Source organism: Schistocerca serialis, chromosome 2 (genome assembly GCF_023864345.2).
Source record: "Schistocerca serialis cubense isolate TAMUIC-IGC-003099 chromosome 2, iqSchSeri2.2, whole genome shotgun sequence".
Taxonomy (NCBI): Eukaryota; Metazoa; Arthropoda; class Insecta; order Orthoptera; family Acrididae; genus Schistocerca; species Schistocerca serialis.
The window spans coordinates 397,755,318-397,781,305 of NC_064639.1; the positions used below are offsets into that span (position 1 = coordinate 397,755,318).

The 25,988-nt window shown below is 44.0% G+C and overlaps 1 protein-coding gene across 4 annotated transcripts in view; it reads left to right on the top strand.

The window, feature by feature from the left end:
• LOC126457219 (endonuclease/exonuclease/phosphatase family domain-containing protein 1-like) overlaps window positions 1-25,988 on the top strand; it is a 130,486-nt gene that overhangs the window by 6,822 nt on the left and 97,676 nt on the right. For all 4 annotated transcript variants that reach the window (XM_050093344.1, XM_050093342.1, XM_050093343.1 and 1 more), the window contains exons 3-5: window positions 6,846-7,046; window positions 20,189-20,400; window positions 21,077-21,284. In XM_050093344.1, coding sequence (XP_049949301.1) covers window positions 6,897-7,046; window positions 20,189-20,400; window positions 21,077-21,284 — 570 coding nt within the window. In that variant the 5' untranslated portion in view covers window positions 6,846-6,896. The remainder of the gene's footprint in view (window positions 1-6,845; window positions 7,047-20,188; window positions 20,401-21,076; window positions 21,285-25,988) is intronic.

A 25,988-nucleotide genomic window follows, 5' to 3' on the forward strand; every position in this document is an offset into this window, starting at 1 on the left:
AAGTGAGGCAGTGCTGTATTTAGCACACTGGAGTTGCATTCAGGAGAATGGTGGTTAAAATCCACATCTGGCCACCTTGATTAAGTTTTCAGTGATTTTCCTGAATCACATTAGGCAAATGCTGGGATGGTTCCTTTGAAAGGGCTTGGCCGATTTCCTTCTCCATCATTCGATAATCCGAGTTTCTCCTCCTCTTCCTCCTCTTGAGCTTGTTAGACTTTGTTCATCAAAGTGGTGTGTGGTTAGCAACTGGAGCCTTCCGGGCAAACCACGTAGAGCGCCTCCAGGTGGAAGCTGGCATCGCACTGACGGTCAGGTGCTAGCAACTTTTGGCAAGCTATATGGACACAGTCAATCAGATGCTTACCCATCCATGTTATTTGAATCTGTTTTATGACTCACTGTTTGGACTGGCTACAAATTGCCAAAAAATATGTAGACCAGCTGATGTATGAATGGAGGCTCTGTGCAGGGATATACAGCTCACCTCCCCCTCTCCCTCTTCCTCCCCACGTTTTGTACAAAGGCCTGTGATTCAGGTGAACCCTTTCTGGAGGAAAATACTGACACTGGCATTCTCAGAAGTCTCTTCTGTTCGGTTCTCTGTGACCACATCCAATTTGGAATGCATCTACACAGCTGGATCAAAAGTCAATGACAAGGTTGGTTATATGTTTGCATACTCAAGGCGCGAGGAAAAGCAGTCTGCTGAGGGCATATGATGTATACACTGTGGACTCTCCAGGAGGTTCTTTCATAAGTTCGTACATGGCGCACATGGGGCCCCAAGCTATTGTGGCCCATTCTTCATTCCCTGGCTGCATTTCCTTCACCATGCCCCTTCCCTCCCTCCCTATCCTCGTTCCTTCCCTGTTGCCACCTCCTTTCTGTCTCTGTGTTCTGATTTATGTCGACGTGGCTATCCACCTGGTTTCCTGGATTGGTTGCAATTTTGTTCCTTTTGCCTGTTCTTTCATCCTTTTTGGTGTTTAGGTCCCCACTTGAGGTTTAACCTCCACTTCAAAATTTCCTGTTTTTAGTGTGAGCCACATGGGGAACAGCTCCCTCCCTAGCATCTACAGTGTGGATTCCTCTCCTGCCTTCCTTCCCCTCTCCCTTCCCCACTTTAGCCCCCTTCCACTCTGTTAGGTCACCAGCATGTGTGATGGGGCTGTTATGTACCCATATGGCTGAGCCCCCTGACAACACAGGGATCACACTACTGATATCGGAGCTGTTCCCTGGTCGGAGTGAGTGGTATCAGGGCAGATGCTTGGTGCGTGAAGCGTATCAAGCTTCAAACATCTGGCCATTCTCCAACGACCATCTCTTCGAATGGTGAAGGGTCCTTGACTGCTGCTTCGTATGACTTGGCAACTTTCCTTTCCCAGACTATGCCATGGGAGGAGGGCCAGGCTCGCTGTCTTGGAATGAAACCCTTTTCCCTTTACCTTATCTCTACTAGGACGGATGGAGACACTTCTCCACCACAAAGCCATTGTTTTTCGTGGAAAATGTAGAGGACAAGTTTGGTGAAGTGGAGTCTCTTAGTAGTATGTGGTCGTGCTCCCTGTTGATCAAAGCTACTTCTGCCACCCAGTCTGCAGCTCTTCATACCTAGGGTAGTCTTGGCAATGTCTCGGTGTCTATCACTCCTTACCAATATCTGAATATGGTCCAGGGAGTAATTTTTTATAGGGACCTCATCCTAAAAACTGATGAGGAACTCTGAGCTAATCTGAAGTGACGTGGCGTTCATTTTGTTCGATGTGTGCAGAAGGGTTGCAAAGATAACCGCACTTATACTGGCACCTTCATTGTGGCTTTTGAGGGCGATACCTTCCCAGAGAAGGTCAAGGTTATGCGCTACAGATGTGACATGAAGCCGTACATCCCTCCACCTATGTGGTGCTTTCAGTGCTTGGGTTTTGGGCATCTGCTGTATGGCAGACCCTTTGTGTGGTGACCATGGCCACCCAGTCCATGAGGGAAGCCCCTGTGTGTGTCAGTTGTGCTGGCCGCTCGCTGGGTTTCTCGGCTTACAACATAGAAAAGAGGATGCAAGAATACAAGTCCTTGGATCACCTGTCTTATGCTGAGGCTCGGCAAAAGTATGAGGAACTCCATCCAGTGCCACTATCTTCAACTTTTGCCTCTGTTACTTCCTTTCCTCCTCCTCCCTCATCCTTATCTCTGCCCCATTCCACTCTCCCCTCTCCCTCCCCTGCAGTTCCCACGACCTCTCTTCAGGGAGCTGCTTCCCCTCCCCAGCCAAAGAAGTGCCCTACTTCATCGGCATCTGCTGGTGATTGAGCTCCCTCCTGGGACCCCTCTCCCCGGCATCTCTCAGGCTAGAAGACTGTTACTACCACTCGACTACGAGGTGCACCATTTGTCCACCTGTGCGCCCCAAGGTTGCTCGCTCTCTTTCGGTTCCAGATCTTGCAGAAGCCTATACTCCCCCTGTGCCCTGCCCTCTTCCACCTCAGAAAATGAAACATAAGTCCCAAGACAAGGTGCCCCGCAGAGGTGCCATCTCCACCCTTGCAACCCGAGTCTGACATCTTATTTATGGATGTCACCCCATCCTTGTTGGTGACAACTATTGACCAAGTGACCTGACCTCCTCCTCAGCTTCTTCATGTCTACATTGGACTCGTGCCACATGCTCATACAGTGAAATTGCCATGGCTACTATAGTCACATACCGGAAATTCAACGCCTTGTCTCCTCTTATTCTGCGTTCTGTCTTGTTCTTCAAGAAACGCATTTCCGTGATGACCATTCTTCAACTTTTCATGGTTATTGGGCGTTCGGTCAAAACCATGCTGGCCTTGGGGTAGTATCTGGTGGGGTCTGCGCTTTGGTTCACTCCAATGTCATTAGTGACTGGATATCCCTACGCACCACCTTGGAAGCGATAGTGGTTCGAGTACAAACAACTCCAGCAATCACCATTTGCAAAGTTTACCTCCCTCCAGGTAGGCCACTTGCTTATGTTTCTCTGTCTACCTTAATCCAGCAACTTCTCTCCCCGTTTCTCCTCCTTGGGGACTTCAATGCCCACCATCCACTGTGGGGGAGTGTCACTTCAACAGATAGGGATATCCTAATTGACCAACTTATCACAGACCTTGTTTTGTGTCTCCTCAATGATGGCTCCCCTACCCACTTCAGTGCCGCTCATGGCACCATCTCTGCTATCAATCTCACAATCTCCTCCCTGCCCTTGTGGCTTCCCTTCATTGGTCATCCCATGATGACCTTTGTGACAGTGACTACTTCCCGGTGATACTGTTGTTTCCCTGCTGCCACCAGGCAGACAGGCCCCCACGTTGGGCATACCGCAGTGCCAATTGGCCTTTATATACATATGCTATCCACTTTGACACCCCCTCTCAAATTCCATTGGTGTAGTCATGCAAGGCATCTCTGCCAATGTTCGTCATGCTGGTGGCACTGCTGTCCCCCTATTCGCAGGTCCCACTCATCGTTGGCCAGTACCGTGGTGGACCGAGGATGTCGCAGTCGCTGTCCAGGACCGCCGAAGGGCGCTGCAGTGATTTAAGTGACACCCTTCACAGACCAACCTCCTCACTTTTAAGTGTCTTGGTGCTAAGGCTCGTTACCTTATTAAGCAGAGTAAAAAGGAATGCTGGGAGCACTATGTTTCCTCCCTGGGGATGTATGCCCCTTCTTCACAGATTTGGTCAAAGCTCCATAGCCTTCTGGGCTGCCAGCAAAATTCAATTGTCCAGGGCCTGAACCTCCAAGGTGCTCTGTGCACTGATCCATTGGTCCTCACACAACACCTTGTAACACACTTTGCGAACTCATCGTTGTCCTCTTCCTACCCAACTACCTTTCTCCGGCAGAAACACAGAGTTGAACAGACCCCCCTGTTTCATCCCGCACCACATTGAGCCCTATAATGCAAACTTCACTGAATGTGAATTGGTGCAGGTTCTTAGCTCTTCACAAGAGACAGCCCCAAGGCCGGATTCCATCCACAACTAGATGATCCAACACTTGGAAGTTCCCCAGAGGCAATAGCTCCTCAGGGTCTTCAACCACATTTAGCTCACAGGTGCTTTTCTGTCACAATGGTGAGACGGTATAGTTATCGCTGTCCTTAAGCCCAGGAAAAACTCAGTCTCCCAACAGCTACTGCCCAATCAGCCTGACGAATGTACTTTGCAAACTGCTTGAAAGGATGGTCAGCTTCAGATTATGTTGGGTACTCTACTCTCGGGGCCTTTTGTCGCCTTATCAGTGTGGCTTTTTGGCAGGGCGATATCCATCTGACCATTTACTCCAATTGGAATCAGCCATCCAACAGGCTTTTACTCACTGCCGATGCCTTGTCGTGGTCTTCTTTGACCTACATAAGGCGTGTGACATGGTTTGGCGCCATCACATTTTAGTTACACTCCGTGACTGTGGATTCCGTGGTCCCCTTCAGATTTTTATTCATGAATTTTTATCATACTGGCTCTTATGGGTTCGAGTTGGCACTTCACTCAGCGTTCCTCAGATTCAGGAGAATGGTAGCCCACAGGGTGCTGTGCTAAGTGTCATTTTCTTCCTCATTGCCATCAATGGGCATGCGACCTCTGTTGGGCCTCTGTTTATCCCGGCATTGTATGTTGACAATTTCTGCATCTGGTGCAGCTTCCACTCAGTAGAGTCTGCTTAGTGCCAGCTCCAAGGCACCATCCAACAGGAATCTGCGTGGGCCACCGCTGATGGCTTCCAGTTTACTACCTCCAAAATCCAGGTTATGCATTTTTGTTGTTCACCCACAGTGCACCCCCATCCAGAACTTTATTTAGGGAACCAACTCCTCAGTGTTGTAGCACAGTCCCATTTCTTGGGCCTTATTTACGACAACAAGCTGACATGGCTGCCCCACATTTGCCACCTAAAGATTACATGTATGCGGAAGCTTAATGCTCTCTGCCTCCTGGCCTACACAACTTGGGGTGCAGACTGTTTCACTCTTCTCCATTTTTACTGTGCTCTGGTCTTGTGATAGGACTGCTGTTGTTTTCTATATACATAAGTGATTTTGTGGACAACATGAGCAGCAATCCATGGTTGTTTGCTGATGATACCATGGTGTACGATATGGTGTCAAAGTTGAGTGACTGTAGGAAGGTACAAGATGACTTGGCCAAATTTCCAGTTGGTGTGATGAATGGCAGCTAGCCCAAAATGTAGAAAATTGTAAGTTGATTTGGATGAGTAGGAAGATCAGACCTGTAATGTTCGGATACAGTATTAGTAGTACTCTGCTTGACAGAGTCACATCATTTAAATATCTGGTCATAACATTGCAAAGCAATATGAGATGGAATGAGCAAGTGAGAACTGTGGTAGGGAAGGCAAATGGTTGACTTTGGTTTATTGGCAAAATTTTTAGGGAAGAGTGGTTCACTTGTAAAAGAGGCTGCATATGGGACACTCGTGCAACCTGTTTCTGAGTATTTAGGATCTGTACCAGGTCAGGTTGAAGGAAGACATTGAAGCAATTGAGAGGTGGGCTGCTGGATTTGTTATTGGTAGGTTCGAACAACATGTGTAAGTGTTACAGAGATGCTTCCTAACTCAAATAGGAATCCCTGGAAGGAAGGCGACATTCTCTTTGAGGAACACTATTAAGAAAATTTAGAGAACTGGCATTGGAAACTGATTGCCAAACGATCCTATTGCCGCCAACAAACATTGTGCGAAAGCGCCATGAAGATAAGATACGAGGAATTAGGGCTCATATGGAAGTGTGTAGACTATTGTTTTTCCCTCACTCTAGTTGTGAATGGAACAGGAAAGGAAATGACTAGTTGTAGTATAGGGTACCCTCTGCCATGCACCGTATGGTGGATTGCGGAGTATCTATGTAGATGTAGAAGATATCGTGAAATGCTGTCAAGTTGTGTATTACTATTGTGTGTGTGGTGCCTGTTCTTCCGGACATGTGCGAAAGAACAGATACTGAACACACAATAGTAATAACCACAAAATGCCAGCAGCTCAAGCATTCTGTTCAGAATGCATACTTCTATCAGAGTTTGTATATTGGTGACTGTTCTAAGAGAGGAAATTGTTAGGTCTAAAACAAATGCGAGCAAGCTATGGTTATTTATGTTGCTAGTGGGCCTTATTTTCAAACTATTGGTATGTGTATTAGTAATCTCCTTAGAATGATAAGCACTCTCTGTGGGAGGTTTGTAGCAGCAAGTATATAGTCCTCCACAAATGTTTACATATACCAAAATTGAGAATTGAACAGTGTATAGTTTATCATTGATGCAAAAATATTTTTAAGAAAAGGAGCACAAGACATGTATAAAAACATAGATTCAGAAATTTATTAAATTCACTGAAAGGCTGATGGCCTAGCCAGTGTCTGAATAGAATAAATGAATACAACTGGGCTGTCTTTATATATTTTTCAGTGTGTCTATTGGATCTAAAGAAATTTGTTTCTCAATAATATAACTTCAGTGATACAGTAGTTTTGTCAATTCTTAAAGAATGTATTACAGTGACTTGTTATTATACGTAGTTTCCAGAGAAATTACATTTAGTTTGACATCACCTTCCTTTGCAACATTTTTTCTGTCAAGTATACAAGGCATGAAGATTAAACACTTGCAATATTTTTCACTGGCTGTGTATAATTTTATCCATTTTTTGCTGTTTGTAGTAAATGTCTCATTACTGATATTTGAACTTTCTATGCGATGCACTCCTATCTTCAATATTTTAAATAATGTGTGACTTTATGCAGGACTAACAGATTTAGTATAACGTGAAACTAACTCATGATTATTATGTTCTTCTAGGAAGGACATTATTGGTACTTTTAAATTCTGAACCACGTAGTGCTGACAAGAATGGGTCAAAATACAAGTGTTCCATCTGGATCACATTTGGGACGAAGGAGATCTTTTCGTAATTCCTGGCGCTCTCCCTTTCCTCGGCGATCCCACACGCACAAGAGCTCTTTAAGTGCTGCTGTCAATTTCATAGATGTTGATCCCAAGGTAAATAAAAGTAATTTTCTTGTCTCTTTAAAATATATTTTATGAGTAGGTGGTCTTTTGAACAGTTGCGAAAAAGTAAAAATCTTTACCGGACTGGAACTCACTCGAATCTTTGCTTATTACAGACAGTGGGTTGCCAATTGTTCTATCAGTATGTGTCTCACAGGCTGACAACAAATTTTCAACTCCTCGCTTGTTTTCTTTCCCCCTTCTAATGTCATGTCATGTCATGTCGATTTTTAATAATATAATAGCGAGTGCAAATTGGACACATTGGTGACACAGAGGTGGTTGGTGCTTAAGAAATGGTAGATTATAATTTGTGAAAAATATTATTAGCTGCCTCCATTCACAAAATTGTGTCTACACTATAATGTAACACAATACAGCACGAGCACTGGTGATCCGTATTCAGATGTTATGGGTATGTCTTCAGATGGAAGTACCGTATTTACTCGAATCTAAGCCGCAGCTTTTTTCCGGTTTTTGTAAACCAAAAAACCGCCTGTGGCTTAGAATCGAGTGCAAAGCAAGCAGAAGTTCTGAAAAATGTTGGTAGGTGCCGCCCCAACTAACTTCTGCTGTTGAATATATGTAGCGCTACCCAGGCATGCTTTGCAGGCACAAAGATAAATACTGGCGCCAAAACCTCTACGTCAGCAAATAAATTTTTAAAAAAAGGTGGAAGACGAGCTTTTGTCTCTGCCCCGAGTTTCAACCACTGTATTTTCGTACATTATACAATGAAGTAAATACAAAATCCGTTTTGTTCATCTTCGAATGTAGCAGCATTTCAGTGTACTACGGTAATCCGACTGGCAAGACTGTCTGGGATGTTTGTCAATATGGCCAACTCTATGTTCTGAATTTTTTCCTACCTGTGAGAAGAGATGGTTGCTAATAGGAACTTCTATGAATTGTGAATCAAAATTCACCAAAGAATAATACGAATATAAACATTTTGCCATGTATTGTTTCGTGTTTGCTGCTATCTCATTTAAATCCTGTCTGCCTAATAAACTGCGAAACTGGAGTGAGACAACAGCAAACGCGGAAGATATACATATCGTGTCAAGTTTATATTCGTATTATTCTTATGCCTAGTAGTGATAGTCAGAAATGAAGCACCGCAATTGACTAGATTTTTAAATCTAAGATGACTCTAATTTCTGTGCAGAATGTAATGTACTAAAGAGGCGCCTGCAAAGATTTTGAAACGGAGAAAAATTTTCGCTAAACTTTCGTTCAGAACATCTTCTATCATACGCAGTCTATTATTTGGTTCTTGTTGATCATTATCAAAGAAAGCAGCAGTGTAAGTAACAACAAACAGCAGTCTCTTTCCATTGTTTCGCTAATGAGACGATTCCTCTTTCTCCCTCTCTCTCTCTCTCTCTCTCTCTCTCTCTCTCTCTCTCTCTCTCTCTCTCTCTCTTTTTCTTTAAAAAAAAAAAAAAAATTGTAAGCGGCGGTAGTGTGGACAAAAGCAAGCCATGCCGCGAGCGGCAACAGGCCGTAAACACTCATTATCAGAATGTGACAAAAAATGCATGACTCAGTACAATAATGTATTTTCAGCTTAGAGTGACGTAAACACCTATAACAAAGAGAACGGCACTTGTCAGATCAAAGTAAAATAAGCAATCGATTCAAACCAGACGAAGCACGTGAAAAAGGAAGGGTACCCATATAAATACGGACGGAGTGCCTGACGCATAGCAGTGGCCACCTGGTAAAGCTTAACTGCTAAGCTTACGACTCGAACCAAACTACTGTAGCTGTATTGTCATCCATTCGAACTAAATTGTGTCTCATATTACAATGGGCCAACTTTGTTTCGATTTGGAGGTGTGGCCTAAAACTTTTCTCTCCCTTTGAATTTCAAGTCTCAAATTTCAGGTGCGGCTTTGATTCGGGAAAATTTTTTTTCCTTGATTTCGAGTCTCATTTTTCAGGTGCGGCTTAGATTCGAGTGCGGCTCTCTCTATCGTGCGCGCGCACGCACACGCACGCACGCGCGCGCACACACACACACACACACACACACACACACACACACACACACACACACACGTGGCAGCTGTCCTCTCTAGACACTGTAGTGCCACTGTGCTGATTAGTGATCTCAGCTGAGGAAGTTAGTGGCGGTAAAGAAGAGGTGTGGAGTGGGGATTCAGAGTGACAGCAATTTTGGGGTTGGAGGAGGTGCTGTAGTGCTGCCTGTAGTAGTGTGCAGCATCATGGCAGAATACTAGGTGCAGCATTGTACAGGAGGGGGGGGGGGGGCAGAGAGATGGAAATGACTATGTTGTTGAGCTGGGAGGGAGGGAGGGGAGAAGGTGGTGAAAGGCCAATGTGAGGCTGGAGTGGGACCAGGGAAGGGGTAGAGGCAGTTGGTGGAAAGGGACTTGTGAAGGTTGATGCCAGGGGTGTTAAGAGTATGAAGGAGATGTTGCAAACAGAGTTCTCATCACGTTGCATGACATGCTTAGTAATGGTGTGGTCTAGCTGTTTCTATGTAGATGGATGAGAACGGCAAGGGTTTGAGAGCAGGGATAGAATATGGTCAAACAAGGATATTGTGTAGATTGGTTGGCAACAAAATATGTCTGTGGGAGGGATGGGGAAGATAGTGGGGGTGATATTTCTCATTTCCAAGCTGTAAAAGGAAAAAGAGTGGAAAGTATGCATAGTTGGAGGATACATTAGCTACTGAAGTTGGACATTAAAGAGAAACAATACACACAACAGGAACATGCCATTGAAAGATTGTAACGCATGAGCAAAAGCATAGCTCTTTCTAAGAGAGTAGCTAACTACTTAAACAATGATGATTTAGGAACAAGTGTCATTTTAAAACATTCCAGATACAGGTACACCCACTACTTTGCAAAAAATGGGAAAGAAATTCTACACGTCCTGAGAAATGAACTCATTTCACACAATCTGAAAAAAATACAGTGGCACTTGCAGGTGGTACAAATTTAGAAGACAAATGTATGCTTTTACTTTTGGTTTAAATTTAAAAGATTAAAATGCAATAAATGTTGGTTGGTTGATTTCGGGGAAGGGACCAAACAGCGAGGTCATCGGTCCCATCAGATTAGGGAAGGATGGGGAAGGAAATTGGCCATGCCCTTTCGAAGGAACCATCCCAGCATTTGCCCTAAGCAATTTAGGGAAATCACGGAAAACCTAAATCAGGACGGCCAGAAGTGGGTTTGAACCATCATCCTCCCGAATGAGAGTCCAGTGTGCTAACCACTGCACCACCTTGCTTGGTAATGCAATAAATGTGTGAAATGAATTACGGGAAAGTTAATTTTCTACCATTAACCTTGATTTGACAATAAACAACACAGATGAAATGTGTCTTAAGAAACTATCTTAGCTCTGTCTTGCTACAAGCTTTCGTGCCATGGGTAATGTGTAATAGTTTGCATTGCCACCTGTTGTATTATGGGTCACCAGTTCAAAGTTGACCATCAGCAGTTATTTGTTATTATTTATTTAGCACTTTTAGAAGGGTCTTGAAATATGTTAAGTTTGTAATGTTTGTATACCTGGAATATTTGATGGTATTATAAATAATAGCTTCCTGGAACATTTGATGTTTGTCTAAGTAACTGCACTCTCTGTCCAGGAAACCCATTCTGTTCTGGCTGTATGTTGACGACAGTAATTAAATGTGCTTTCATTTCTATATGTTGCACTTTGTTGACAGCTGTGCCTTCAGATTTGGATTTGATTGTGGTTTCAACATGAGGTTGTCTGGTGGAGGCACAAGATATCCTCAAGACATCTACATCACCATGGCTCCAATTAGGCATCATAAAAATTGTTTCTTACACAGACAACAACCAGAGTACAAGCAATAAATCATTTCCATGGTCTGTACAATCAGAAGACCAATGGATTCCATGCTGGTAGTAAGTCAAGTTAATATCAGACATCTGTCAGTATTTTCTGGTTGGTAGCGAACAGAAGAGGTAAAGGGATTCGACCGAGTTGCCAAAACCAACAGGTGAGATGACGTGATGTGTGCAGCAAATGTATTGTTCTACTTGGATGGTACAGCCCAGCAGTGGTTCGAGAACAACAAATAGAAAGCTAGTAGCTGGGACAAATTCCACACAGAATTTCAGAAAACATTTGATGACAGTCAGCAGTGTTCTTTCAGCTGAACAAAAATTGGAAACAAGGCCCAAAATCATGGTGAAATGACACAACCATACATATTGAATCTTTTGGCCCTTTGCAACAGTGTAAATCCAAATATGGCAGTAGCTGACAAAATCTCACGTTTGATGAAAATGATCACAGAAGTTGTGCACCAAGCTCTTCTGGTAAAGGAAGCCACAACAGAAGAATTCATCTGGTGATGCCAGCACATGGAGGAAATGTGACAGAAAAAGTCAGTAAAAGAAGTGTGTTTGACTCCAGAATGTAGCCCCTTCGGCAGTTGTGGAAGACCACTATGACCTCACGTCTCATATGCCAGTTAGTAAGAGAAGAGGTACCAGCAGTGTGTGGTAGCAAAAAACTTCGGACCGAGTATTAAAGAGATAGCAGCCATGTACGTTACTCCTGTATGTCAGGATGTAATAGAGAATGTTGAAAAAAAGATGTATTGATCTTCAGCACCAATCTCTACCACCAGTCAAACAAGCCATGACGAATGGACATGCCCAATTTGGTCTTGAGCTGCCACGGTTGAACAGCAACCCAATATTTGGCTAATGCAGTTACGACCAACTCCTCCTCCAGGTAAAATGCCCCAAAGAACAGACATTTGGAGGACAGAGGGTAACACATTACAATAGTCCTGTTCATGCCAGTCATATGCAGATGATTATAGTTGACTGTTTGGACAAGGCCCATTGCCGCACCATGGATGAGACTGTTGCCCAAGATGCTGCAGCCATTGCAATTATCAGTTGAGATACACAGTTAAACTGTGAAACTTGTGAAAAGTTACTTAGATTCACAAAAGAAATCAAGATACCAGTGACAGTCTTGAAGACTGTAGGTTGTCAAGAACAGCCACTACCCATCTCTAAAGGTGTGTTTGTGGGGACAGCCAAACCAGTCTGGGAAGGGCAGCCTAATACCATCAATGAAGCATTACACTCCTCTACCAATACTAACAACAAAGGGAGGGGAGCTACTTCCGAACTGTCAGTATTATCCAGCCTGACCAAGAAGCAATGTCGGTGAGTGTTTGCCTTTCTCCACCCATTTTCACATGCTTTCAAATGCAGATGGAAAAAAGACAGACCAAGCAGCCCATGCCACCCTATAAACACTGGGGATTATCCACCATATAGCGTGTCACCAGCTGAACGACAGATAGTCCAGGAGGAAGTGGAGAAGATGCTCCAAGATGACAGTCATTGAACCTTCTGAGAGTCCTTGGTCCTTTCTGATAGTCCTAGTTAAGGACGATGTTGGCACATGGCATTTCTCCATTGACTGCCAATGAGTTAACAAAATTATGAATAAGGGTGTCTATTCATTGCCGTCCATTGATGACACCCTGGTCTGCTTGAAAGGAGCAAAGTATTTTTGTACTAGGGACATGCAGACTGACTACTGGCACATTAGGGTTGACATGGTTGACCAGGAAAAGACTATGTTCATAACTCCAGATGGCCCCTTAAGAGTCCAAATTTATACAGTTTGGGTGATGTGACACTCTAGCCATCTTTGAATGTGTGGTGGACCATTTGCTTCAACACCTTAACATGTCATTGTTGATTTTTTTAAGAACATCTAAGCTGGCTAACAATTGTGTTGAAGTGTGTTCAGATTGCAGGTCTCTGCCTGAATCTGAAACAGTGCGTCATCTTTGCCCAAGAAGGAGAAATCTTAGGGCACCTCTTGAATGGCAGTGAAGTCTGTCCTGATCCAGAGAAAATAAGACCAGCCACAGATTTTCCAATTCTGCAGCACAATCATGATGTGAGAATTTTTCTCAGAATGTGCTCATACTACCAGCAATTCATAGAGTTCCTGTACAAGGCACATCCGTTTCAAGAACCACTGCAGGTAGATGTGAAATTTTCCTGGAATGAGGTGCGAGAGAGATCTTTCCTTGGCCTTTGGCAGGTGCCATCGTCATCATCAGGTCCATTGTATCATGAAAAAGCCAGTACAGAATTTCACACCGACGTTAGCAGTGGATGCTGACGGCCTGCCTATCAAGAAATTCTCTGCTGGAACACAGCACTTGTACGAAACGTCGGCCATCACTGCTTTAAATGACATTGCTGATGAACAGAGGGAAAAGACAGCATTGCTGAGAATTACAGAAGCATAGAAAAATGAGGAAGCAACCAGAGGAAGATTCCGTTTCATAAACTGAATATTTTATAAGAGGAATTATGGTCTGATGAGGTGGACATTGCTGCTTGTCATTCCAGCACATCTGCGGCCAGTGATCCTGAAGTATTTTCAGTATTTTTATGTACAGTCAGATTTCCGTACAAATTCAGTGCAGTAATGTGATAATTGTAAACAGATGCTATAATTTTTTTTTTTTTATTTGATGATGCGTGGCTCCAACAGTATAAGAATTATCGTATACACATTAGTGTATTGAGTATTTGCATGTTTTATGATAATTTATTTATTACCTTTTAAATGAAAATATGTTTAAGATTTTTTGTCTTATTCACTATCCCTGAGAACCATTTCACTGAGGATCTGTGGAAGGTTCATTAGCATATTTGTTTTTTTTTTGTATTTACTGTGTGTTCTTGTTTTTCTGTCATATTCATGTGCGTTCTCCTTAGTGACTACAAATTTTATATCATACTGATGTTGCCTGACAAGCACTATTAAGTGCAAAATGTTGACTGGGAGAAATAGCTATTTAGTACAGAGAGACAAAGGCAAACAGTTTTACAAATTACTAGTGGAAGCATTCTTATACAACAGTCTTAAACATCTGCTTCAGTTGGTTACGTGTGACATAAGCAGCTTGTATACAGGGTGTTACTAAAAGGTATGGCCAAACTTTCAGGAAACATTCCTCACACACAAAGAAAGAAAATATGTTATGTGGACATGTGTCCGGAAACACTTACTTTCCATGTTAGAGCTCATTTTATTATTTCTCTTCAAATCACATTAATCATGGAATGGAAACACACAGCAACAGAACGTACCAGCGTGACTTCAAACACTTTGTTACAGGAAATGTTCAAAATGTCCTCCGTTAGCGAGGATACGTGCATCCACCCTCCGTCGCATGGAATCCCTGATGCGCTGATGCAGCCCTGGAGAATGGCGTATTGTATCACAGCCGTCCACAATACGAGCACAAGGAGTCTCTACATTTGGTACCGGGGTTGCGTAGACAACAGCTTTCAAATGCCCCCATAAATGAAAGTCAAGAGGGTTGAGGTCAGGAGAGCGTGGAGGCCATGGAATTGGTCCGCCTCTACCAATCCATCGGTCACCGAATCTGTTGTTGAGAAGCGTACGAACACTTCAACTGAAATGTGCAGGAGCTCCATCGTGCATGAACCACATGTTGTGTCATACTTGTAAAGGCACATGTTCTAGCAGCACAGGTAGAGTATCCCGTATGAAATCATGATAACGTGCTCCATTGAGTGTAGGTGGAAGAACATGGGGCCCAATCAAGACATCACCAACAATGCCTGCCCAAACTTTCACAGAAAATCTGTGTTGATGACGTGATTGCACAATTGCGTGCGGATTCTCATCAGCCCACACATGTTGATTGTGAAAATTTACAATTTGATCACGTTGGAATGAAGCCTCATCCGTAAAGAGAACATTTGCACTGAAATGAGGATTGACAAATTGTTGGATGAACCATTCACAGAAGTGTACCCGTGGAGGCCAATCAGCTGCTGATAGTGCCTGCACACGCTGCGCGTGGTACGGAAACAACTGTTTCTCCCATAGCACTCTCCATACAGTGACGTGGTCAATGTTACCTTGTACAGCAGCAACTTCTCTGACACTGACATTAGGGTTATCGTCAACTGCACAAAGAATTGCCTCATCCATTGCAGGTGTCCTCGTCATTCTAGGTCTTCCCCAGTCGCGAGTCATAGGCTGGAATGTTCCGTGCTCCCTAAGACGCCGATCAGTTGCTTGGAACGTCTTCCTGCCGGGACACCTTCATTCTGGAAATCTGTCTCGATACAAACGTACTGCGCCACGGCTATTGCCCCGTGCTAATCCATACATCAAATGGGCATCTGCCAACTCCACATTTGTAAACATTGCACTGACTGCAAAACCACGTTCGTGATGAACACTAACCTGTTGATGCTACATACTGATGTACTTGATGCTAGTACTGTAGAGCAATGAGTCGCATGTCAACACAAGCACCGAAGTCAACATTAACTTCCTTCAATTGGGCCAACTGGCGGTGAATCGAGGAAGTACAGTACATACTGACGAAACTAAAATGAGATCTAACATGGAAATTAAGCGTTTCCGGACACATGTCCACATAACATCTTTTCTTTATTTGTGTGTGAGAAATGTTTCCTGAAAGTTTGGCCATACCTTTTTGTAACACCCTGTATGTGACTTTATCATTTTATACGTTTTGGTATTAGTTGTTCTAGAAAATGGCTTGTAGATGAATAATTTACAAGTGTAAAATATGCCCTATTTCCTGTTCTGCAGAATACTTTGCCAGAATTTTTGTCATACTTGCTCGTGGTCTGATCTGCTGTCTCAGTGTGACTGTCAAAGAAAGAGAAGACTTAATCTTCCAATGATGAAACTGACAAAGCCACATCCTGATGTGGAGAATGGGTTCTGTATTCTCTGCGGCTCATGACTAGACCTCAGACTTTTAGGTTCTAAAAGTCTTAAATTAGGCACCTAAAATAGGTTCTATCACTTACAAAAATAGGTTATAAAAATCAGAAAATAGGTGATCAAAATGTGACATTTTATTGTTTAGAAAGATAGATAGATTGACAAAAATCCACATTATATTATTGTCCATGACCAAAATTACAGTCACAGTGAATAATTAACACTTTCTCCAGATTTTCCATTGAGAAACTGCATCTCTTGTCTGTTAATAGCATCTTATATGCCGAGAATGAGCGTTCCACGTCAACAGATATCACCTGAGCATATTTAAATGACAGTATTAGACGTAATGGAACTGCACACTCATGTTCTGTTGATTTACCTGATAAGATAGCAGCCACTATGCAGAGGGTGGTCAGTCCTGAATTTTTTGTAGCACTGTCTTTAGTTTCTCACTGTAGCACTGTCTTTAGTTTCTCACTATCTTTCATACCAATAGAACCTGGGACCAAGTTGATTTTTTTCTGTCACCTCTTCTATCAATCGCAGTTGCTTGTAGACATGTTTCCCTCAACACTCCAGAACTTTAATAATAGGGACCAAAAATGCATAATGAGATTTTATGTATACAATGTCGTTGGAAATTGTTCGGTCCTTTAGAAGGTCTGTAGCTGAAGTAATGCTCACTGCCTCCTCCTGCAGTTAAAGAACCATGTTCTTAATGTATTCCAAATACTCGCTGTAGTATTCGGTGTCTTCTAGCCACATTCCCCAGCGAGTAAGTGTAGGTTCTGGTGGAAGTGGTACGTTGGGAAGTTCCTCTCAAAATAACTGGATTCTTGTAGGTGTCTTAATAAAAAAATTTTTGATGGTTGAAACTAGCTTATTTATCTGTGGAAACTAGACACACATCATTTCAGATACACGATTCATGGCCTGGGCAAGGCATGTGATTTGGAACAAGGCTCGGTAAAATACATTCAACAATTTAACAGCAGCAGTTTCGTATGTGGGTGCATCAGTGTAGATAACAAATACTGTATTTTCATCTAGGCTATTGGGGAAAACTAATTTGAGGGCTTTATTAACAAAGTGAGCAATTGTTTCCTGGTTAGTCTTTTTTGTATACTTGCTGTAGATCAGCTGAGGTACAAGGTAAGTGCCAGGATCTAACTTTCCAACAGTCAAATTAACCACATAACGACCTTTTCTGTCAGTTGTCTCATTGACAGAGATCTATGTGAATCACCTATATCTTCCCTTATCCTGCTCAATGTATTGTCATATAAAGTATCTAAATAATTCTTTATCAGTGTGAATTCTGATGGAATGCTGTGGTGACAGTGTTCCTCTAGAAAACTTTTGTACTGGCTATTTCCAACTGCATTGAATGATATGTTTGATGCAACAATGGCTCAACTCAGGTCAATATGAAATTCATTTTTGTTTGTTGCATTTGGTTTAGTTACAAACATTTGTTTCAAGTTTGATTTATTTTTTAAATTTGTCTGGTGTTTAATCCCTGCAACATGCCAACTTAAATGCAACCTCTGTTCAGAATGTACCTAAAAACGAAAAGAAATGAGAAATACTTTGTGGAAGAATTTACGTACGAGATCTACTTAGGGAAAGTAATCTACATGAAGGGTTTAGAAACAATATTTTTCCATTCCCATGTGTCTGGTCCAAGTGAACTCAGAGAAAAAAAAAAAAAAAAAAAAAAAAAACATTGGCATCACTGTTCTCTGAGTGGGCATAACATTTAAAAGGCTAACATTTTACTTACATCTTTGTTGCACACATTGCAGTGAATAACTCTTCTGTCTGTAGAGAAATCGGGAAATTGTTGTAACCACTGACGAATCAGAGATGATTTGGAGATGGTTGCTTTCGGCATGCTTGACTTTCCCAAAATACACTGTCGCTGTGAAATATTTCACCACATACAAGCAGCATGCAGACCGACTGAATGAAGACAGTGCAGGTGTTTTAAACAGGCTGCCCCAACAGGGCAGGAAGGTGCGAAGAAACCAGTTACCATTCAGTTACCATTTTCTAAGTATCCAGGAAGACCAGAAGAGTAGTTTTAGTCAGACAAATTTTATTTGGCTTGATTTTTAAAAATTAGATACAGTCAGGCTCTAACATGAAATTAGATATTTTTAGAATTTTTAAAAATGAGGTACAATCAGGTACTAACCTGAAATGAGGTATTTTTAGGTGCTATAAAACTAGCGTTTTCAATCATAAATTGGTGTAATTTGTTTATGTAGAAATTTTATTGCCTTTATGAAATGAGGAACAAAATAGGTTTTTACCTAAAATCTGAGGTCTACTCACGACACGCATCAGCTGGTCATGATAGGCACATTGTGGCATGTGACAGACAAAGATTAGAACTCATCCACACTCATTGAAATTTTGTTCAAGAAACAGGAGAAAACACCCTCATGATATCTGGAAATTTATTTATTTATTTTCAATTTACGTGGATCCTTGATAAGAGTGTATTGCTAGTATGTAAAATGTGTCAGATTATTGCAGTAATAACCACAAGTAAATGATGATGAGGCTTGGAATCTAAATCACATGTAAACAGATACATGAGATTCAACTGTTCAAGTAACAACACAGATTATACAAGTAAGAATGGTTACAGAAAAAAATTGTAAGTCTTACATTCTAATTCATTTAAAAAGCATTCCATCAGTGATTGAGATACCAGTGTTGCATAGTCATTTCGTAAAGAAATGCTTTAAATTAAACACATTTTGCTAATTATTACACATTGTCAAAGTATACCTGTAAAGAATAGAAAGAACTATTCAAAAGACAAAGTTTTAGCTGGTTTTTTGAATTTAGTCTTATCCCCAATGACTGATTTGACATGAACTGGAAGTTTATTGTATACTTCTATGCTTGAATAATGTACTCCTTTCAGTTCCATCCTGAGATTTTTTGTGAAGATAATGTTTACTTCTTGTATCAAAGGATCACACAGACTTTAAAAAATCTGTCATAATGTTTCTCTTAGTAGCTTTACAGGAAAAAGCTTTTGTGTAGATGTTAGAAATGTCATTTTTATCTGTGTTCTCAAATATAAGACAGTTTGCATTACTGCTTTTGGTGAAGGTGGTGTGTATGGTCATCTTCACTTTTACTTTTAGTCATGTAGCTTAGAGAATATGGAGCCTAATTCAGTATACCTTAATCATAGATTATTTTTCTATTTGTCCCTCTTCTTCTGACCTTGCAACCCCTACTTGTACTTGAACTATAGCTAACAATTCAAAGGCTGAAAGAATGGATTGAAACAAAAACTTTGTTATAGGTTTCTGACTCATTAAGTCTGTGTGTGTATATTTTATCTGTCCAAGCTGAACTAGGAGGAAATGTCACTGCTACAAGTGTTAAGTGTATGTTGTTTTTGGGAATTATTTACTCAAAAGCTTATGTACTTGTCACAACTGAGGGACATTGATGCACAGTGCCTCAAATCCATGAATATTTTAAAATATATTAACCACGGGACATAGGAAGCAAACTACACATGTTTGCTGTAATTTTACATATCATGTATAAGATGCTGGCTTGGTTACGGATGCACCATGAGGAAAATATGCTGAATGTCTGGGTATTATGTCCTCAAAATCTTGAAAGCTGCTCATTCATTTTGTGTGTGAGATGTTTTATATAGTGTCCTGGTGGAATTACTTTAATATTTCTGTAATGTGTTGATACTGACCAATCAATATCTTATAAATCATGCAGCTCTTCTCTGAACATTTCAATTACATTTGTCTTTCTGTCTGTGAAGTGTGTGCATGTCCAATTTCATATAGTGCATGTAATTTGTGTAGCTGTCAGTGATTTAAGGTCTTAAATAGAAAGACGCAAATCAAAGAAAACCTACTGTTCTTTTGACTAATATTGCATTAATCTTATCAAATCGTGAAACCTCATGGCAGGAAACACATTGGTTGAGTCACTGGATTTGCATTTGAGATCAGTGGTGTTCAAATTCTACTCAGGCCATCCAGATTTTAAGTTTCTGTGATTCTGTTACACTGATTAAGGCAAATGATGAATATCGTGATGATTCCTTTGAAATTGGCATGGTTGATATCATTCCCCATTTTGTCCATTCTATCTGATTCTCTGTTGCTAATGGATTGTCAACAATTACACTGATGTTCCTTCATTCAAAGTATGAGTATTACGATATATGTGAAATAGACTTTACTATTGTTTTATTATATTTCTCCATTGATTTTTGTTGTTTTTTCAGCTTAAATCAAACTAGTTATGAAATTTAATTCCAATTTCAGCATATAGAACTGTTAAATGTAAACACAGCCAGTGAAGAAGAGTTAATGACGCTGCCAGGGATTACAAGGCACATTGCACGAAGCATTGTGGAATATCGTCAAGCTATTGGAAGGTTTAAGAAAGTTGAAGATCTTGCTCTAGTGTCTGGTGTAGGAGCAGAGAAACTGGATTTGATTCGCCCAGAGATATGTGTTAGGAGCAAAAATGCAAGGTATGATTTATAATATAATTCAAAAGTCTGAAGAAGATTAACTCTTTTCTTTTATAGGTGTATGTATCAATGTCATTTTCAGTTTACATACTTATCCCTAGTCACTGGACTGTTATTGTTAGCTTGTGCCAACAGGTTTCATTGTGTTCCTCTTAGTAAAATATGGGAGCCACATTCTAAGTTTTTACAAAAACAGTTAAAAATCAATATTTTGATATAAATAATGTTATTGTTTCTAATTATTTGCCTTCAGAATTAACACATTTTTGCCTGGGTTTGAATCAATTTTGGGAACATTTTTCCTCTCCACTGTTAACTCAAAAACATGATTTTCGGAGGATTCATCAGCTTCTTTAGGTGATGAAATCATCGTCCATCAACGTTTTGTGTGATGTAAGAGAACAGAAAGAAGACAGTGGGATATAAATCGGGTGAATATGGGGAGTGAACAGAAACATTTTTTGTATCTATTAACTTCTGTCTATATATGTGTCAAATTGCTGATATTTGAGCAGACTTCACATTTGGTAAGACTTCTTTCTCTGATTCTTAAGTAATTGTATTCTCATATTGGAGAGCCTTATATTCAATGTAAAAAAAAATTGTATTGCTTTTTGACTGTCTCTCTTCAATTGATGAAATACGTAATATACTTTTCTTTGAAATGGCTTTCTAGTTGTGCATCATCTCGAGCACAGTCCTTTGACAGTATAGCAAGTTCAGAGTTTTCTCAGGCTGGATCTACTAGCCGAACTGTAGATGTGAACTCTGCAACAGTTTTTGAGCTGATGACTGTAAATGGCCTTAACCAAGAACTTGCAGCTAACATAGTTGAACACAGATTAAGGAGAGGGCCATTTAGAACATTAGAGGATCTGGCAAAGGTTAGTATTCTACTTCCCTTTTATTATACCAGATTATTGATTTACAGCAGATGCATATGATAACTGGCTACTAATTAATCATTATTTTGTAACTATAATACTGATCTTAAATTAGTGAATATTAAATTATGCTGCCTGACAAAAAAGTGAAGCACCCAGTAGGAAAAGAGGAAATGAAACTGCGCGGATTGAGAGGCTATTTGATGGTGCTCCAGTGATTACAATACCTAGTCAACTTTACAAAAGAAATTCCCCCTGCGGGTTCGGGGGTAAGAATAGGCCCGCGGAATTCCTGCCTGTCGTAAGAGGCGACTAAAAGGAGTCTCAAACGTTTCGGCCTTCTGTGATGGTCCGCTCTTGGGTTTGACAACACCTAAAATCCAGCACGGTAGCCAGTCCGTTGTGGTGGGGTCGTCATGTACCCTCTTGGTGGTAGCCCCCTGACCACGCAGGGATCGCACTGCAGATGCCAGAGCTGTTTCCTCCCCATGCATGCCAAGGAGTATGTGCCCATCTTGTCTGGGGCGCGGGGACTCCGGGCAACGGGATATCGGCCAGGTACCTGTTGCTTTGGCTGGGTGGTGCCCTTGGGGAGAGCCCTCGTTCGGAGTAGGTGGCATCTGGGCGGATGAGGCACAATGAAGCGCAATAAATCACACCAAGCTGGTGGTCACACTGCCACCAGCGTCTCTGAGCGAGGCAGAGTAGACTTTGATGCTGCGCAATATGACCCTCAGTCATTCCCTTCGTTGGCTGCGCCATGGGAGGGACGTAGATCTAGTGCCAAGCGGGAGCCTTATGTACCACAATACCTTGTCTGCTGCAGGACTGATGGTGACTCCTTTCTTACGACGAAGCCTCTGTTTTTTGTGGAACACCTGGAGGATAAGTTTGGGGAGGTGGCGGGGTTGTCTAAAATGAGGAATGGGTCCATCCTCAAGACGTCTTCCCCAGCCCAGTCACGAGCGTTGCTCTTGTGTGATAATCTGGGTGATGTCCTTGTTACCGTCACTCCCCACAGTAGCTTAAATATGGTCCAGGGGATTATTTACCATCGTGACCTCTTGTTACAATCCGATGACGAGCTGAGAGCCGACTTAGAACGACGTGGAGTGCATTTTGTCCGTCGTGTACATCGAGGACCCAAGACTAACAGGGTGGCCACCGGTGCCTTTATCTTGGCCTTCGAGGGTGATGTCTTGCCCGAGAAGGTCAAGGTAATGGTTTATTGTTGTGACGTCAAGCCCTACGTCCCTCCCTCGATGCAGTGCTTCCAGTGCTGGAAGTTTGGGCACATGTCCTCCCGTTGCCCATCCAGCGCCACATGTCGAGATTGCGGACGCCCCTCTCATCCCGATTCTCCATGTGCGCCTCCGCCTGTATGTGTCAACTGGGGGTAGCACCACTCTCCATGCTCGCCGGATTGCCCTGTTCTTCATAAGGAGCGGAAGATAATGGAATTTAAGACCCTGGACCGGCTTACTTATCGAGAGGCAAAACTGAAATTTGAAAGGTTGTATCCTGCTTCCCTTCGAACATCTTATGCTGCAGCCACGTCATCGTCGCCCTCGCGAGCGGCGGTTGTCGCCGCCTCTGTGCCGCCTTCAGTGGGCCCTCAGGGCCGTGCCTCTCTGTCTGCCCCCCTCATGTCTGGGGGCACGCCTTCCTCTGTTGCCCCCTTAGCCGTTGGGGGCAAACCCTCTTCTGTCACTCCCCCCACGCTTACTTCGGGAGTGACGTCTGCTCAAAAACCGGGGGGCTCGATCCCTCCCCCTCCTTCTCCACCGGCGTTGCCTCTGCCGGTTCCTCTCTCGCGGAAGGGGTCCCTCGGGGCTCTCCCTTCCTCCGTTTCTTCTCCTACCCAGCCGGATGTCAGCCAGTGGCTGAAGGTTCCACCACCTGCTGGTCGTAGGGCTTCTGCGTCGTCGTCAGCCTCCGACGCTCCTTCAGAGAAGCTCTCCCAGCCCTCTCACCCTAAGGGCAGATGCGAGAAGAAGGAACGGAATGTGTCCAAGAAGAAGGACGTTCTGGCGGTTTCAGTGCCGCCTGCTGTACATAGTCCTGGCTCCGGGGATGAGGTGGAGATCCTCGCCTCTGCCGCGGATCTCGCCCTCACGGAACCCTCGGGGGCCTTTCCTATGGCCTCAGCTGACTCTCCCCCGGTGGCAGCAGTTGGCTCTGAGGCGCCGTCTGCCTCTTAGTCACCTTCACGCCCTCCCAGTCCCTTACTGCTTCCATTCTCCAGTGGAATGGCGGCGGTTATTTCCGCCACCTGCCTGAGCTCCGGATGCTTCTGAGTGCTTCCCCTGTTCTCTGCATTGCTCTGCAGGAAACTTGGTTTCCAGCAATGCGGACCCCCGCCCTTCGTGGTTATCAGGGATACTATAAGAACCGTGCTGCCTGTCAACGAGCATCAGGTGGGGTTTGCCTCTTTGTTCACCACTCTGTCTGTAGCTCGCCAGTACACCTTCTGACACCTTTAGAGGCAGTCGCTGTCAGGGTTGAGCTCTCACCAGCTATTACTGTTTGCTCTGTTTACATTCCTCCGGATGGGGAGCTCCCCCGACGTGTCTTGGCTGCGCTGCTGGCTCAGCTCCCACCACCATTGCTGCTTCTGGGCGATTTCAATGCCCACAACCCTCTATGGGGTGGGACTGTCTCCAATGACCGCGGTCGTGCCGTGGAGCATGTGTTGGCTCAGCTCGACCTTAGCCTCTTGAACACCGGTGGCCCCACGCATTTCAGTGTGGCCCATGGCTCGTTCTCGGCCATCGATCTCTCTCTTTGCAGCCCCGGACTTGTCCCATCCCTCCACTGGAGGGTGCATCCTGACCTGTGTGGTAGTGACCATTTTCCCATCTATTTGTCACTGCCCCAGTGTCATTCTTCTGGGCGCCTGCCCCGCTGGGCTCTCCACAGGGCTGACTGGCCGGCTTTTACTTCCGCTGCAACCATTGAGTCTCCCCCACAGGGTGACATTGACGAGGTGGTCCGTGTCTTAACCACGTCAATCATTTCGGCGGCCGAGGCTGCCATCCCCCGCTCTTCTGGACTCCCTCGGAGGAAGGCTGTCCCCTGGTGGTCGCCGGAGATTGCTGAGGCTATTCGTGACCGTAGGCGGGCTCTCCAGTGTCATAGGCGGCACCCGTCTCTAGAGACCCTCATCGCCTTTAAGAGGCTCCGTGCCTTGGCCCGTCGCCTTATCGCATGGCGTAAGCAGGAGTGCTGGGAGAGGTATGTCTCATCCTTGGGCTCCCGTGTCTCCCCCTCGCTCGTGTGGTCCCGGATCCGGCGGATTTATGGATACCAGACCCCTATGGGTGTCCCTGGGATCTCCTTGGACGGCGCTGTCTGCATGGACACTGCCGCCATTGCTGAACACCTTGCTGCGCACTTTGCTCAGAGCTCTGCCACTGCCACTTATCCCCCCGCCTTTCGCTCTCTAAAGGAGCGAGCCGAGCAGACGCCGTTATCATTCCACACGCGTCATTCTGAAAAATACAATGCTCCTTTCAGTGAGAGAGAATTCCTCGCTGCCCTCGCCGACTGCCCTCATACGGCACCAGGACCAGACTGCATCCACGCACAGATGCTGAAGCATCTCTCCCGGGACTGCCAGAGACACATCCTCACCATCTTTAACCGCATTTGGAGCGAGGGCGTGTTCCCGTCGCAATGGCGAGAGGGTCTTATTGTCCCCATCTTGAAGCCCAGTGCGGACCCACTGGTGGTGGACAGCTATCGTCCCATTACCCTCATCAACGTTTTGTGCAAATTGCTCGAACATATGGTGGGGCGGCGTTTGTGTTGGGTCCTTGAGTTGCGCGGTCTCCTCGCTCCATCCCAGGGTGGCTTCCGTCGGGGCCGGTCTGGTGCGGCTGGAATCTGCTATCCGTATGGCCTTTGCCCGACGTCAGCATCTCGTTGCTGTATTTTTTGATCTGCGGAAGGCGTATGACACCACATGGAGGCATCACATCCTTGCTACATTGCATGAGTGGGGTCTTCGTGGTCAGCTCCCGGCTTTCCTTCAAACCTTTTTATTGCGCCGCTCTTTCCGGGTGCAAGTGCGTGCCGCCTCTAGTTCATCTTACATACAGGAAAATGGGGTCCCGCAGGGCTCGGTGTGGAGCGTCTCCTTATTTCTAGTGGCCATTAATGGTCTGGCTGCAGCCGTGAGGTTGTCCATGTCTCCTTCTTTGTATGCCAACGACTTCTGCATCTCCTTTAGCTCCACGACTACGGGAGTCGCCGAACGCAGGCTGCAAGTCGCCGTTCGCAAGGCAGCATCATGGGCTCTGACTCATGGTTTACAGTTCTCTGCAGCCAAGACTCGAGTTATGCACTTCTGCAGGTGTCGGACGGTCCACCCTCATCCTGAACTTTCCCTCGACGGCCACTTGCTTGAAGTGGTGGACACTTGCCGCTTCTTAGGACTCGTCTTTGATGCCCGGCTCACATGGGTTCCTCATATTACTCAGCTGAAGCAAAAGTGCTGGCGGCACCTCAACGCCCTCCGCTGCCTGAGCCACACCTCTTGGGGTGCGGATCGCTGCACGCTGTTGAGATTATACAGAGCCCTTGTGCAGTCGAGGCTTGATTATGGGAGCCTGGCCTATGGGTCTGCATCACCCTCAGTGTTGAAGTTGTTAGACACCATACACCACTGTGGGGTTCGGCTTGCCACTGGCGCTTTTCGTATGA